This window comes from Oncorhynchus nerka, unplaced genomic scaffold (assembly GCF_034236695.1).
Source record: "Oncorhynchus nerka isolate Pitt River unplaced genomic scaffold, Oner_Uvic_2.0 unplaced_scaffold_2212, whole genome shotgun sequence".
Taxonomy (NCBI): domain Eukaryota; kingdom Metazoa; phylum Chordata; class Actinopteri; order Salmoniformes; family Salmonidae; genus Oncorhynchus; species Oncorhynchus nerka.
Genome location: NW_027039081.1, coordinates 3331 through 15722, shown reverse-complemented (window position 1 = coordinate 15722; position 12392 = coordinate 3331). Strand labels below are relative to the sequence as shown.

The 12392-nt window shown below is 40.6% G+C and overlaps 1 protein-coding gene across 1 annotated transcript in view; it reads right to left on the bottom strand.

The window, feature by feature from the left end:
- Positions 1-10223, bottom strand: part of LOC135567288 (general transcription and DNA repair factor IIH helicase subunit XPB-like) — a 30043-nt gene extending 19820 nt beyond the window's left edge. The window contains exons 1-2 of the mRNA XM_065014709.1: positions 10187-10223; positions 6011-6157 (exon numbers count right to left, since the gene is read on the bottom strand). Coding sequence (XP_064870781.1) covers positions 6011-6145 — 135 coding nt within the window. The 5' untranslated portion in view covers positions 6146-6157; positions 10187-10223. The remainder of the gene's footprint in view (positions 1-6010; positions 6158-10186) is intronic.
- Positions 10224-12392: the final 2169 nt, after the last annotated feature.

Here is a 12392-nt window from a genome sequence, read left to right as displayed (position 1 = left end):
AACTGGAGAGAGAGAGAGTTTAGAATATAGAACTGAGAGAGAGAGTTAGAATATAGAACTGGAGAGGGAGAGGTTAGAATATAGAACTGGAGAGGGAGAGGTTAGAATATAGAACTGGAGAGAGAGAGTTAGAATATAGAACTGGAGAGGGTTAGAATATAGAACTGGAGAGGGAGAGGTTAGAATATAGAACTGGAGAGAGACGTTAGAATATAGAACTGGAGGAGAGAGAGAGGTTAGAATATAGAACTGGAGGGAGAGAGAGAGGTTAGAATATAGAACTGGAGGGGAGAGAGAGAGGTTAGAATATAGAACTGGAGAGAGAGGTTAGAATATAGAACTGGAGAGAGAGAGAGAGGTTAGAATATAGAACTGGAGAGAGAGAGAGAGAGAGAGAGAGAGAGAGAGAGAGAGAGAGAGAGAGAGAGAGAGAGAGAGAGGTTAGAATATAGAACTGGAGGAGAGAGAGAGAGGTTAGAATATAGAACTGGAGGGGAGAGAGAGGTTAGAATATAGAACTGGAGGAGAGAGAGGTTAGAATATAGAACTGGAGGGGGAGAGAGAGGTTAGAATATAGAACTGGAGGGGGAGAGAGAGGTTAGAATATAGAACTGGAGAGAGAGGTTAGAATATAGAACTGGAGGGGGAGAGAGATAGGTTAGAATATAGAACTGGATAGAGAGGTTAGAATATAGAACTGGAGGAGAGAGAGAGAGGTTAGAATATAGAACTGGAGAGAGAGGTTAGAATATAGAACTGGAGGGGGAGAGAGAGTTTAGTATATAGAACTGGAGGAGAGAGAGGTTAGAATATAGAACTGGAGAGAGAGAGAGGTTAGAATATAGAACTGGAGAGAGAGAGAGAGAGAGAGAGAGGTTAGAATATAGAACTGGAGGAGAGAGAGAGAGGTTAGAATATAGAACTGGAGAGAGAGAGAGGTTAGAATATAGAACTGGAGGGGAGAGAGAGAGGTTAGAATATAGAACTGGAGAGAGAGAGAGAGAGAGAGAGAGAGAGAGAGAGAGAGAGAGAGAGAGGTTAGAATATAGAACTGGAGGAGAGAGAGAGAGAGGTTAGAATATAGAACTGGAGGGGAGAGAGAGAGGTTAGAATATAGAACTGGAGGAGAGAGAGGTTAGAATATAGAACTGGAGGGGGAGAGAGAGGTTAGAATATAGAACTGGAGGGGGAGAGAGAGGTTAGAATATAGAACTGGAGAGAGAGGTTAGAATATAGAACTGGAGGGGAGAGAGAGAGGTTAGAATATAGAACTGGAGAGAGAGGTTAGAATATAGAACTGGAGGAGAGAGAGAGAGGTTAGAATATAGAACTGGAGAGAGAGGTTAGAATATAGAACTGGAGGGGGAGAGAGAGTTTAGTATATAGAACTGGAGGAGAGAGAGGTTAGAATATAGAACTGGAGGGGAGAGAGAGAGGTTAGAATATAGAACTGGAGAGAGAGAGAGGTTAGAATATAGAACTGGAGAGAGAGAGAGAGAGAGAGAGAGAGAGAGGTTAGAATATAGAACTGGAGGAGAGAGAGAGAGGTTAGAATATAGAACTGGAGAGAGAGAGAGGTTAGAATATAGAACTGGAGGAGAGAGAGTTTAGAATATAGAACTGGAGAGAGAGGTTAGAATATAGAACTGGAGAGGAGAGGTTAGAATATAGAACTGGAGAGGAGAGGTTAGAATATAGAACTGGAGAGAGAGAGGTTAGAATATAGAACTGGAGAGAGAGGTTAGAATATAGAACTGGAGAGGGAGAGGTTAGAATATAGAACTGGAGAGAGAGACGTTAGAATATAGAACTGGAGGAGAGAGAGAGGTTAGAATATAGAACTGGAGGGGAGAGAGAGAGGTTAGAATATAGAACTGGAGGGGAGAGAGAGAGGTTAGAATATAGAACTGGAGAGAGAGGTTAGAATATAGAACTGGAGAGAGAGAGAGAGGTTAGAATATAGAACTGGAGAGAGAGAGAGAGAGAGAGAGAGAGAGAGAGAGAGAGAGAGAGAGAGAGAGAGAGAGAGAGAGAGAGGTTAGAATATAGAACTGGAGGAGAGAGAGAGAGAGGTTAGAATATAGAACTGGAGGGGAGAGAGAGAGGTTAGAATATAGAACTGGAGGAGAGAGAGGTTAGAATATAGAACTGGAGGGGGAGAGAGAGGTTAGAATATAGAACTGGAGGGGGAGAGAGAGTTTAGTATATAGAACTGGAGGAGAGAGAGGTTAGAATATAGAACTGGAGGGGGTGAGAGAGAGGTTAGAATATAGAACTGGAGGAGAGAAAGAGAGGTTAGAATATAGAACTGGAGGAGAGAGAGGTTAGAATATAGAACTGGAGAGAGAGAGAGAGAGAGAGTTTAGAATATAGAACTGGAGGAGAGAGAGTTTAGAATATAGAACTGGAGGAGAGAGAGAGTTTAGAATATAGAACTGGAGGGGGAGAGAGAGGTTAGAATATAGAACTGGAGGGGAGAGAGAGAGGTTAGAATATAGAACTGGAGGGGAGAGAGAGAGGTTAGAATATATGAACTGGAGAGAGAGAGAGGTTAGAATATAGAACTGGAGAGAGAGAGAGGTTAGAATATAGAACTGGAGAGAGAGAGAGAGAGAGAGAGAGGTTAGAATATAGAACTGGAGGAGAGAGAGAGAGAGGTTAGAATATAGAACTGGAGGGGAGAGAGAGGTTAGAATATAGAACTGGAGGAGAGAGAGGTTAGAATATAGAACTGGAGGGGGAGAGAGAGGTTAGAATATAGAACTGGAGGGGGAGAGAGAGGTTAGAATATAGAACTGGAGAGAGAGGTTAGAATATAGAACTGGAGGGGGAGAGAGAGAGGTTAGAATATAGAACTGGAGAGAGAGGTTAGAATATAGAACTGGAGGAGAGAGAGAGGTTAGAATATAGAACTGGAGAGAGAGGTTAGAATATAGAACTGGAGGGGGAGAGAGAGTTTAGTATATAGAACTGGAGGAGAGAGAGGTTAGAATATAGAACTGGAGAGAGAGAGAGGTTAGAATATAGAACTGGAGAGAGAGAGAGAGAGAGAGGTTAGAATATAGAACTGGAGAGAGAGAGAGAGAGAGAGAGGTTAGAATATAGAACTGGAGGAGAGAGAGAGAGGTTAGAATATAGAACTGGAGAGAGAGAGAGGTTAGAATATAGAACTGGAGGAGAGAGAGTTTAGAATATAGAACTGGAGAGAGAGGTTAGAATATAGAACTGGAGAGGGAGAGGTTAGAATATAGAACTGGAGAGGGAGAGGTTAGAATATAGAACTGGAGAGAGAGAGGTTAGAATATAGAACTGGAGAGAGAGGTTAGAATATAGAACTGGAGAGGGAGAGGTTAGAATATAGAACTGGAGAGAGAGACGTTAGAATATAGAACTGGAGGAGAGAGAGAGGTTAGAATATAGAACTGGAGGGAGAGAGAGAGGTTAGAATATAGAACTGGAGGAGAGAGAGAGGTTAGAATATAGAACTGGAGAGAGAGGTTAGAATATAGAACTGGAGAGAGAGAGAGAGGTTAGAATATAGAACTGGAGAGAGAGAGAGAGAGAGAGAGAGAGAGAGAGAGAGAGAGAGAGAGAGAGAGAGAGAGAGAGAGAGAGGTTAGAATATAGAACTGGAGGAGAGAGAGAGAGAGGTTAGAATATAGAACTGGAGGGGAGAGAGAGAGGTTAGAATATAGAACTGGAGGAGAGAGAGGTTAGAATATAGAACTGGAGGGGAGAGAGAGGTTAGAATATAGAACTGGAGGGGAGAGAGGGTTAGAATATAGAACTGGAGAGAGAGGTTAGAATATAGAACTGGAGGGGGAGAGAGATAGGTTAGAATATAGAACTGGATAGAGAGGTTAGAATATAGAACTGGAGGAGAGAGAGAGGGTTAGAATATAGAACTGGAGAGAGAGGTTAGAATATAGAACTGGAGGGGGAGAGAGAGTTTAGAATATAGAACTGGAGGAGAGAGAGGTTAGAATATAGAACTGGAGAGAGAGAGAGGTTAGAATATAGAACTGGAGAGAGAGAGAGAGAGAGAGAGAGGTTAGAATATAGAACTGGAGGAGAGAGAGAGAGGTTAGAATATAGAACTGGAGAGAGAGAGAGGTTAGAATATAGAACTGGAGGGGAGAGAGAGGTTAGAATATAGAACTGGAGAGAGAGAGAGAGAGAGAGAGAGAGAGAGAGAGAGAGAGAGAGGTTAGAATATAGAACTGGAGGAGAGAGAGAGAGAGGTTAGAATATAGAACTGGAGGGAGAGAGAGAGGTTAGAATATAGAACTGGAGGAGAGAGAGGTTAGAATATAGAACTGGAGGGGGAGAGAGAGGTTAGAATATAGAACTGGAGGGGAGAGAGAGGTTAGAATATAGAACTGGAGAGAGAGGTTAGAATATAGAACTGGAGGGGGAGAGAGAGAGGTTAGAATATAGAACTGGAGAGAGAGGTTAGAATATAGAACTGGAGGAGAGAGAGAGAGGTTAGAATATAGAACTGGAGAGAGAGGTTAGAATATAGAACTGGAGGGGGAGAGAGAGTTTAGTATATAGAACTGGAGGAGAGAGAGGTTAGAATATAGAACTGGAGGGGAGAGAGAGAGGTTAGAATATAGAACTGGAGAGAGAGAGAGGTTAGAATATAGAACTGGAGAGAGAGAGAGAGAGAGAGAGAGAGAGAGGTTAGAATATAGAACTGGAGGAGAGAGAGAGAGGTTAGAATATAGAACTGGAGAGAGAGAGAGGTTAGAATATAGAACTGGAGGAGAGAGAGTTTAGAATATAGAACTGGAGAGAGAGGTTAGAATATAGAACTGGAGAGGGAGAGGTTAGAATATAGAACTGGAGAGGGAGAGGTTAGAATATAGAACTGGAGAGAGAGAGGTTAGAATATAGAACTGGAGAGAGAGGTTAGAATATAGAACTGGAGAGGGAGAGGTTAGAATATAGAACTGGAGAGAGAGACGTTAGAATATAGAACTGGAGGAGAGAGAGAGGTTAGAATATAGAACTGGAGGGAGAGAGAGAGGTTAGAATATAGAACTGGAGGAGAGAGAGAGGTTAGAATATAGAACTGGAGAGAGAGGTTAGAATATAGAACTGGAGAGAGAGAGAGAGGTTAGAATATAGAACTGGAGAGAGAGAGAGAGAGAGAGAGAGAGAGAGAGAGAGAGAGAGAGAGAGAGAGAGAGAGAGAGAGAGAGAGAGAGAGAGAGTTAGAATATAGAACTGGAGGAGAGAGAGAGAGAGGTTAGAATATAGAACTGGAGGGGAGAGAGAGAGGTTAGAATATAGAACTGGAGGAGAGAGAGGTTAGAATATAGAACTGGAGGGGGAGAGAGAGGTTAGAATATAGAACTGGAGGGGGAGAGAGAGGTTAGAATATAGAACTGGAGAGAGAGGTTAGAATATAGAACTGGAGGGGGAGAGAGATAGGTTAGAATATAGAACTGGATAGAGAGGTTAGAATATAGAACTGGAGGAGAGAGAGAGAGGTTAGAATATAGAACTGGAGAGAGAGAGAGGTTAGAATATAGAACTGGAGAGAGAGAGAGAGAGAGAGAGAGAGAGGTTAGAATATAGAACTGGAGGAGAGAGAGAGAGGTTAGAATATAGAACTGGAGAGAGAGAGAGGTTAGAATATAGAACTGGAGGAGAGAGAGTTTAGAATATAGAACTGGAGAGAGAGGTTAGAATATAGAACTGGAGAGGGAGAGGTTAGAATATAGAACTGGAGAGAGAGAGGTTAGAATATAGAACTGGAGAGAGAGGTTAGAATATAGAACTGGAGAGGGAGAGGATAGAATATAGAACTGGAGAGAGAGAGGTTAGAATATAGAACTGGAGGAGAGAGGGGAAAGAGAGTTTATAAGGTTTTAAATGCCTGACTTCAGAACTTGACAGACCAGATGCGTTTCCCATGCTGGACAGACAGAAGTCAAACCAGAACGGATGTCCACATTTCATTGATTGATAGATTGATTGATTGATAAGAGGTGTGTATACATACCATTGGCCGTCCATTCTCTCCGATGACCACTTCCTCCTCTGCGTCGAGGTCTGTAGCCGCCAGAACCTTCTGGAGCAGCTGATACTGCTCCTCTCTGGAGGAGAACATCAGATTATCCTCCTCCATCCCCGCCATTTTAGTGATGACCTGGTGGAGAGGAGGAGATTAGGGAGGAGGAGGAGGAGAGAGAGAGGGGGAAGGACATAGATTAGATCAGTGCTTAATTTGAGCCGGAGCAAACTAGAGCACTCTTCCCCCAACTCTGTGATCAGGTCAAACTAAAAATACTTTTTTCTTGAAAGTATGTTCCGGAACCTCAGAGCTCCAATGTTCCCGGAACCTCAGAGCTCCAATGTTCCCGGAACCTCAGAGCTCCAATGTTCCCGGAACCTCAGAGCTCCAATGTTCCCGGAACCTCAGAGCTCCAATGTTCCCGGAACCTCAGAGCTCCAATGTTCCCGGAACCTCAGAGCTCCAATGTTCCCGGAACCTCAGAGCTCCAATGTTCCGGGAACCTCAGAGCTCCAATGTTCCGGGAACCTCAGAGCTCCAATGTTCCGGGAACCTCAGAGCTCCAATGTTCCGGAACCTCAGAGCTCCAATGTTCCGGAACCTCAGAGCTCCAATGTTCCCGGAACCTCAAAGCTCCAATGTTCCCGGAACCTCAGAGCTCCAATGTTCCCGGAACCTCAGAGCTCCAATGTTCCCGAACCTCAGAGCTCCAATGTTCCCGGAACCTCAGAGCTCCAATGTTCCCGAACCTCAGAGCTCCAATGTTCCCGGAACCTCAGAGCTCCAATGTTCCCGGAACCTCAGAGCTCCAATGTTCCCGGAACCTCAGAGCTCCAATGTTCCCGGAACCTCAGAGCTCCAATGTTCCGGAACCTCAGAGCTCCAATGTTCCGGAACCTCAGAGCTCCACAGGTCATTCAGTATCTGCCATTTACATGTGATCAGGACAGAGAGCAGGTTTGTGTGAGAAGGGGGAGGGGTGGGGGGCAGAGAATATGGAAGGGAGAGCAAGACCTCTATCCCAAACTGACAGATTTATAACAGGGATAAATATATCTGAAACTGACAGATTTGTAACAGGGATAAATATATCTGAAACTGACAGATTTATAACAGGGATAAATATATCTCCATCTGAAACTGACAGATTAATAACAGGGATAAATATATCTCCATCTGAAACTGACAGATTAATAACAGGGATAAATATATCTCCATCTGAAACTGACAGATTAATAACAGGGATAAATATATCTCCATCTGAAACTGACAGATTAATAACAGGGATAAATATATCTGAAACTGACAGATTAATAACAGGGATAAATATATCTGAAACTGACAGATTAATAACAGGGATAAATATATCTGAAACTGACAGATTTATAACAGGGATAAATATATCTCCATCTGAAACTGACAGATTAATAACAGGGATAAATATATCTGAAACTGACAGATTTATAACAGGGATAAATATATCTGAAACTGACAGATTAATAACAGGGATAAATATATCTGAAACTGACAGATTTATAACAGGGATAAATATATCTCCATCTGAAACTGACAGATTAATAACAGGGATAAATACATCTGAAACTGACAGATTTATAACAGGGATAAATATATCTGAAACTGACAGATTTATAACAGGGATAAATATATCTGAAACTGACAGATTAATAACAGGGATAAATATATCTGAAACTGACAGATTAATAACAGGAATAAATATATCTGAAACTGACAGATTAATAACAGGAATAAATATATCTGAAACTGACAGATTAATAACAGGGATAAATATATCTCCATCTGAAACTGGCAGATTTATAACAGGGATAAATATATCTCCATCTGACAGATTTATAACAGGGATAAATATATCTCCATCTGACAGATTTATAACAGGGATAAATATATCTCCATCTGAAACTGACAGATTTATAACAGGGATAAATATATCTGAAACTGACAGATTTATAACAGGGATAAATATATCTGAAACTGACAGATTTATAACAGGGATAAATATATCTGAAACTGACAGATTTATAACAGGGATAAATATATCTCCATCTGACAGATTTATAACAGGGATAAATATATCTCCATCTGACAGATTTATAACAGGGATAAATATATCTCCATCTGAAACTGACAGATTTATAACAGGGATAAATATATCTGAAACTGACAGATTAATAACAGGAATAAATATATCTGAAACTGACAGATTAATAACAGGAATAAATATATCTCCATCTGAAACTGACAGATTAATAACAGGGATAAATATATCTCCATCTGAAACTGGCAGATTAATAACAGGGATAAATATATCTCCATCTGAAACTGACAGATTAATAACAGGGATAAATATATCTGAAACTGACAGATTAATAACAGGGATAAATATATCTCCATCTGAAACTGACAGATTAATAACAGGGATAAATATATCTGAAACTGACAGATTTATAACAGGGATAAATATATCTCCATCTGAAACTGACAGATTAATAACAGGGATAAATATATCTGAAACTGACAGATTTATAACAGGGATAAATATATCTCCATCTGACAGATTAATAACAGGGATAAATATATCTCCATCTGACAGATTAATAACAGGGATAAATATATCTGAAACTGACAGATTTATAACAGGGATAAATATATCTGAAACTGACAGATTTATAACAGGGATAAATATATCTGAAACTGACAGATTTATAACAGGGATAAATATATCTGAAACTGACAGATTTATAACAGGGATAAATATATCTCCATCTGAAACTGACAGATTAATAACAGGGATAAATATATCTGAAACTGACAGATTCATAACAGGGATAAATATATCTGAAACTGACAGATTAATAACAGGGATAAATATATCTGAAACTGACAGATTCATAACAGGGATAAATATATCTCCATCTGAAACTGACAGATTTATAACAGGGATAAATATATCTGAAACTGACAGATTAATAACAGGGATAAATATATCTCCATCTGACAGATTTATAACAGGGATAAATATATCTCCATCTGACAGATTTATAACAGGGATAAATATATCTGAAACTGACAGATTTATAACAGGGATAAATATATCTGAAACTGACAGATTTATAACAGGGATAAATATATCTGAAACTGACAGATTTATAACAGGGATAAATATATCTCCATCTGACAGATTTATAACAGGGATAAATATATCTGAAACTGACAGATTTATAACAGGGATAAATATATCTGAAACTGACAGATTTATAACAGGGATAAATATATCTCCATCTGACAGATTTATAACAGGGATAAATATATCTCCATCTGAAACTGACAGATTTATAACAGGGATAAATATATCTCCATCTGAAACTGACAGATTTATAACAGGGATAAATATATCTCCATCTGACAGATTTTTAATGGGGATTTTTTTTTAATTATGCGAATTAGATGGCGCTGACATTGAACTTAGGGTTGTAGGGTTAGTATTGTATAGTATCGGACCTCTTGGTACTGTAGGGTTAGTATTGTATAGTAACGGACCTCTTGGTGCTGTAGGGTTAGTATTGTATAGTAATGGACCTCTGGTCTCTTGGTGCTGTAGGGTTAGTATTGTATAGTAACGGACCTCTTGGTACTGTAGGGTTAGTATTGTATAGTAACGGACCTCTTGGTACTGTAGGGTTAGTATTGTATAGTAACGGACCTCTTGGTACTGTAGGGTTAGTATTGTATAGTATCGGACCTCTTGGTACTGTAGGGTTAGTATTGTATAGTATCGGACCTCTTGGTACTGTAGGGTTAGTATTGTATAGTAACGGACCTCTTGGTACTGTAGGGTTAGTATTGTATAGTATCGGACCTCTTGGTACTGTAGGGTTAGTTTTGTATAGTATCGGACCTCTTGGTACTGTAGGGTTAGTATTGTATAGTATCGGACCTCTTGGTACTGTAGGGTTAGTATTGTATAGTATCGGACCTCTTGGTACTGTAGGGTTAGTATTGTATAGTAACGGACATCTTGGTACTGTAGGGTTAGTATTGTATAGTATCGGACCTCTTGGTACTGTAGGGTTAGTATTGTATAGTAACGGACCTCTTGGTACTGTAGGGTTAGTATTGGATAGTAACCTTGAAGCTGTATCCCTGGTCCACTAGGAACCTCTGTCTCTTGCTACTGTAGGGTTAGTATTGTATAGTATCGGACCTCTTGGTACTGTAGGGTTAGTATTGGATAGTAACCTTGAAGCTGTATCCCTGGTCCACTAGGAACCTCTGTCTCTTGGTACTGTAGGGTTAGTATTGTATAGTATCGGACCTCTTGGTACTGTAGGGTTAGTATTGTATAGTATCGGACCTCTTGGTACTGTAGGGTTAGTATTGTATAGTATCGGACCTCTTGGTACTGTAGGGTTAGTATTGTATAGTAACGGACCTCTTGGTACTGTAGGGTTAGTATTGTATAGTAACGGACCTCTGGTCTCTTGGTGCTGTAGGGTTAGTATTGTATAGTAACGGACCTCTTGGTACTGTAGGGTTAGTATTGTATAGTAACGGACCTCTTGGTACTGTAGGGTTAGTATTGTATAGTAACGGACCTCTTGGTACTGTAGGGTTAGTATTGTATAGTAATGGACCTCTTGGTACTGTAGGGTTAGTATTGGATAGTAACCTTGAAGCTGTATCCCTGGTCCACTAGGAACCTCTGTCTCTTGGTGCTGTAGGGTTAGTATTGTATAGTATCGGACCTCTTGGTACTGTAGGGTTAGTATTGTATAGTAACGGACCTCTGATCTCTTGGTACTGTAGGGTTAGTATTGTATAGTATCGGACCTCTTGGTACTGTAGGGTTAGTATTGGATAGTAACGGACCTCTTGGTACTGTAGGGTTAGTATTGGATAGTAACGGACCTCTTGGTACTGTAGGGTTAGTATTGGATAGTAACGGACCTCTTGGTACTGTAGGGTTAGTATTGGATAGTAACGGACCTCTTGGTACTGTAGGGTTAGTATTGGATAGTAACGGACCTCTTGGTACTGTAGGGTTAGTATTGGATAGTATCGGACCTCTTGGTACTGTAGGGTTAGTATTGTATAGTATCGGACCTCTTGGTACTGTAGGGTTAGTATTGTATAGTAACGGACCTCTTGGTATTGTAGGGTTAGTATTGTATAGTAACGGACCTCTTGGTACTGTAGGGTTAGTATTGTATAGTAACGGACCTCTTGGTACTGTAGGGTTAGTATTGTATAGTAACGGACCTCTTGGTACTGTAGGGTTAGTATTGTATAGTATCGGACCTCTTGGTACTGTAGGGTTAGTATTGTATAGTATCGGACCTCTTGGTACTGTAGGGTTAGTATTGTATAGTAACGGACATCTTGGTACTGTAGGGTTAGTATTGTATAGTATCGGACCTCTTGGTACTGTAGGGTTAGTATTGTATAGTAACGGACCTCTTGGTACTGTAGGGTTAGTATTGGATAGTAACCTTGAAGCTGTATCCCTGGTCCACTAGGAACCTCTGTCTCTTGGTACTGTAGGGTTAGTATTGTATAGTATCGGACCTCTTGGTACTGTAGGGTTAGTATTGGATAGTAACCTTGAAGCTGTATCCCTGGTCCACTAGGAACCTCTGTCTCTTGGTACTGTAGGGTTAGTATTGTATAGTATCGGACCTCTTGGTACTGTAGGGTTAGTATTGTATAGTATCGGACCTCTTGGTACTGTAGGGTTAGTATTGTATAGTATCGGACCTCTTGGTACTGTAGGGTTAGTATTGTATAGTATCGGACCTCTTGGTACTGTAGGGTTAGTATTGTATAGTAACGGACCTCTTGGTACTGTAGGGTTAGTATTGTATAGTAACGGACCTCTGGTCTCTTGGTGCTGTAGGGTTAGTATTGTATAGTAACGGACCTCTTGGTACTGTAGGGTTAGTATTGTATAGTAACGGACCTCTTGGTACTGTAGGGTTAGTATTGTATAGTAACGGACCTCTTGGTACTGTAGGGTTAGTATTGTATAGTAATGGACCTCTTGGTACTGTAGGGTTAGTATTGGATAGTAACGGACCTCTTGGTACTGTAGGGTTAGTATTGGATAGTAACGGACCTCTTGGTACTGTAGGGTTAGTATTGGATAGTAACTGACCTCTTGGTACTGTAGGGTTAGTATTGGATAGTAACGGACCTCTTGGTACTGTAGGGTTAGTATTGGATAGTAACGGACCTCTTGGTACTGTAGGGTTAGTATTGGATAGTATCGGACCTCTTGGTACTGTAGGGTTAGTATTGTATAGTATCGGACCTCTTGGTACTGTAGGGTTAGTATTGT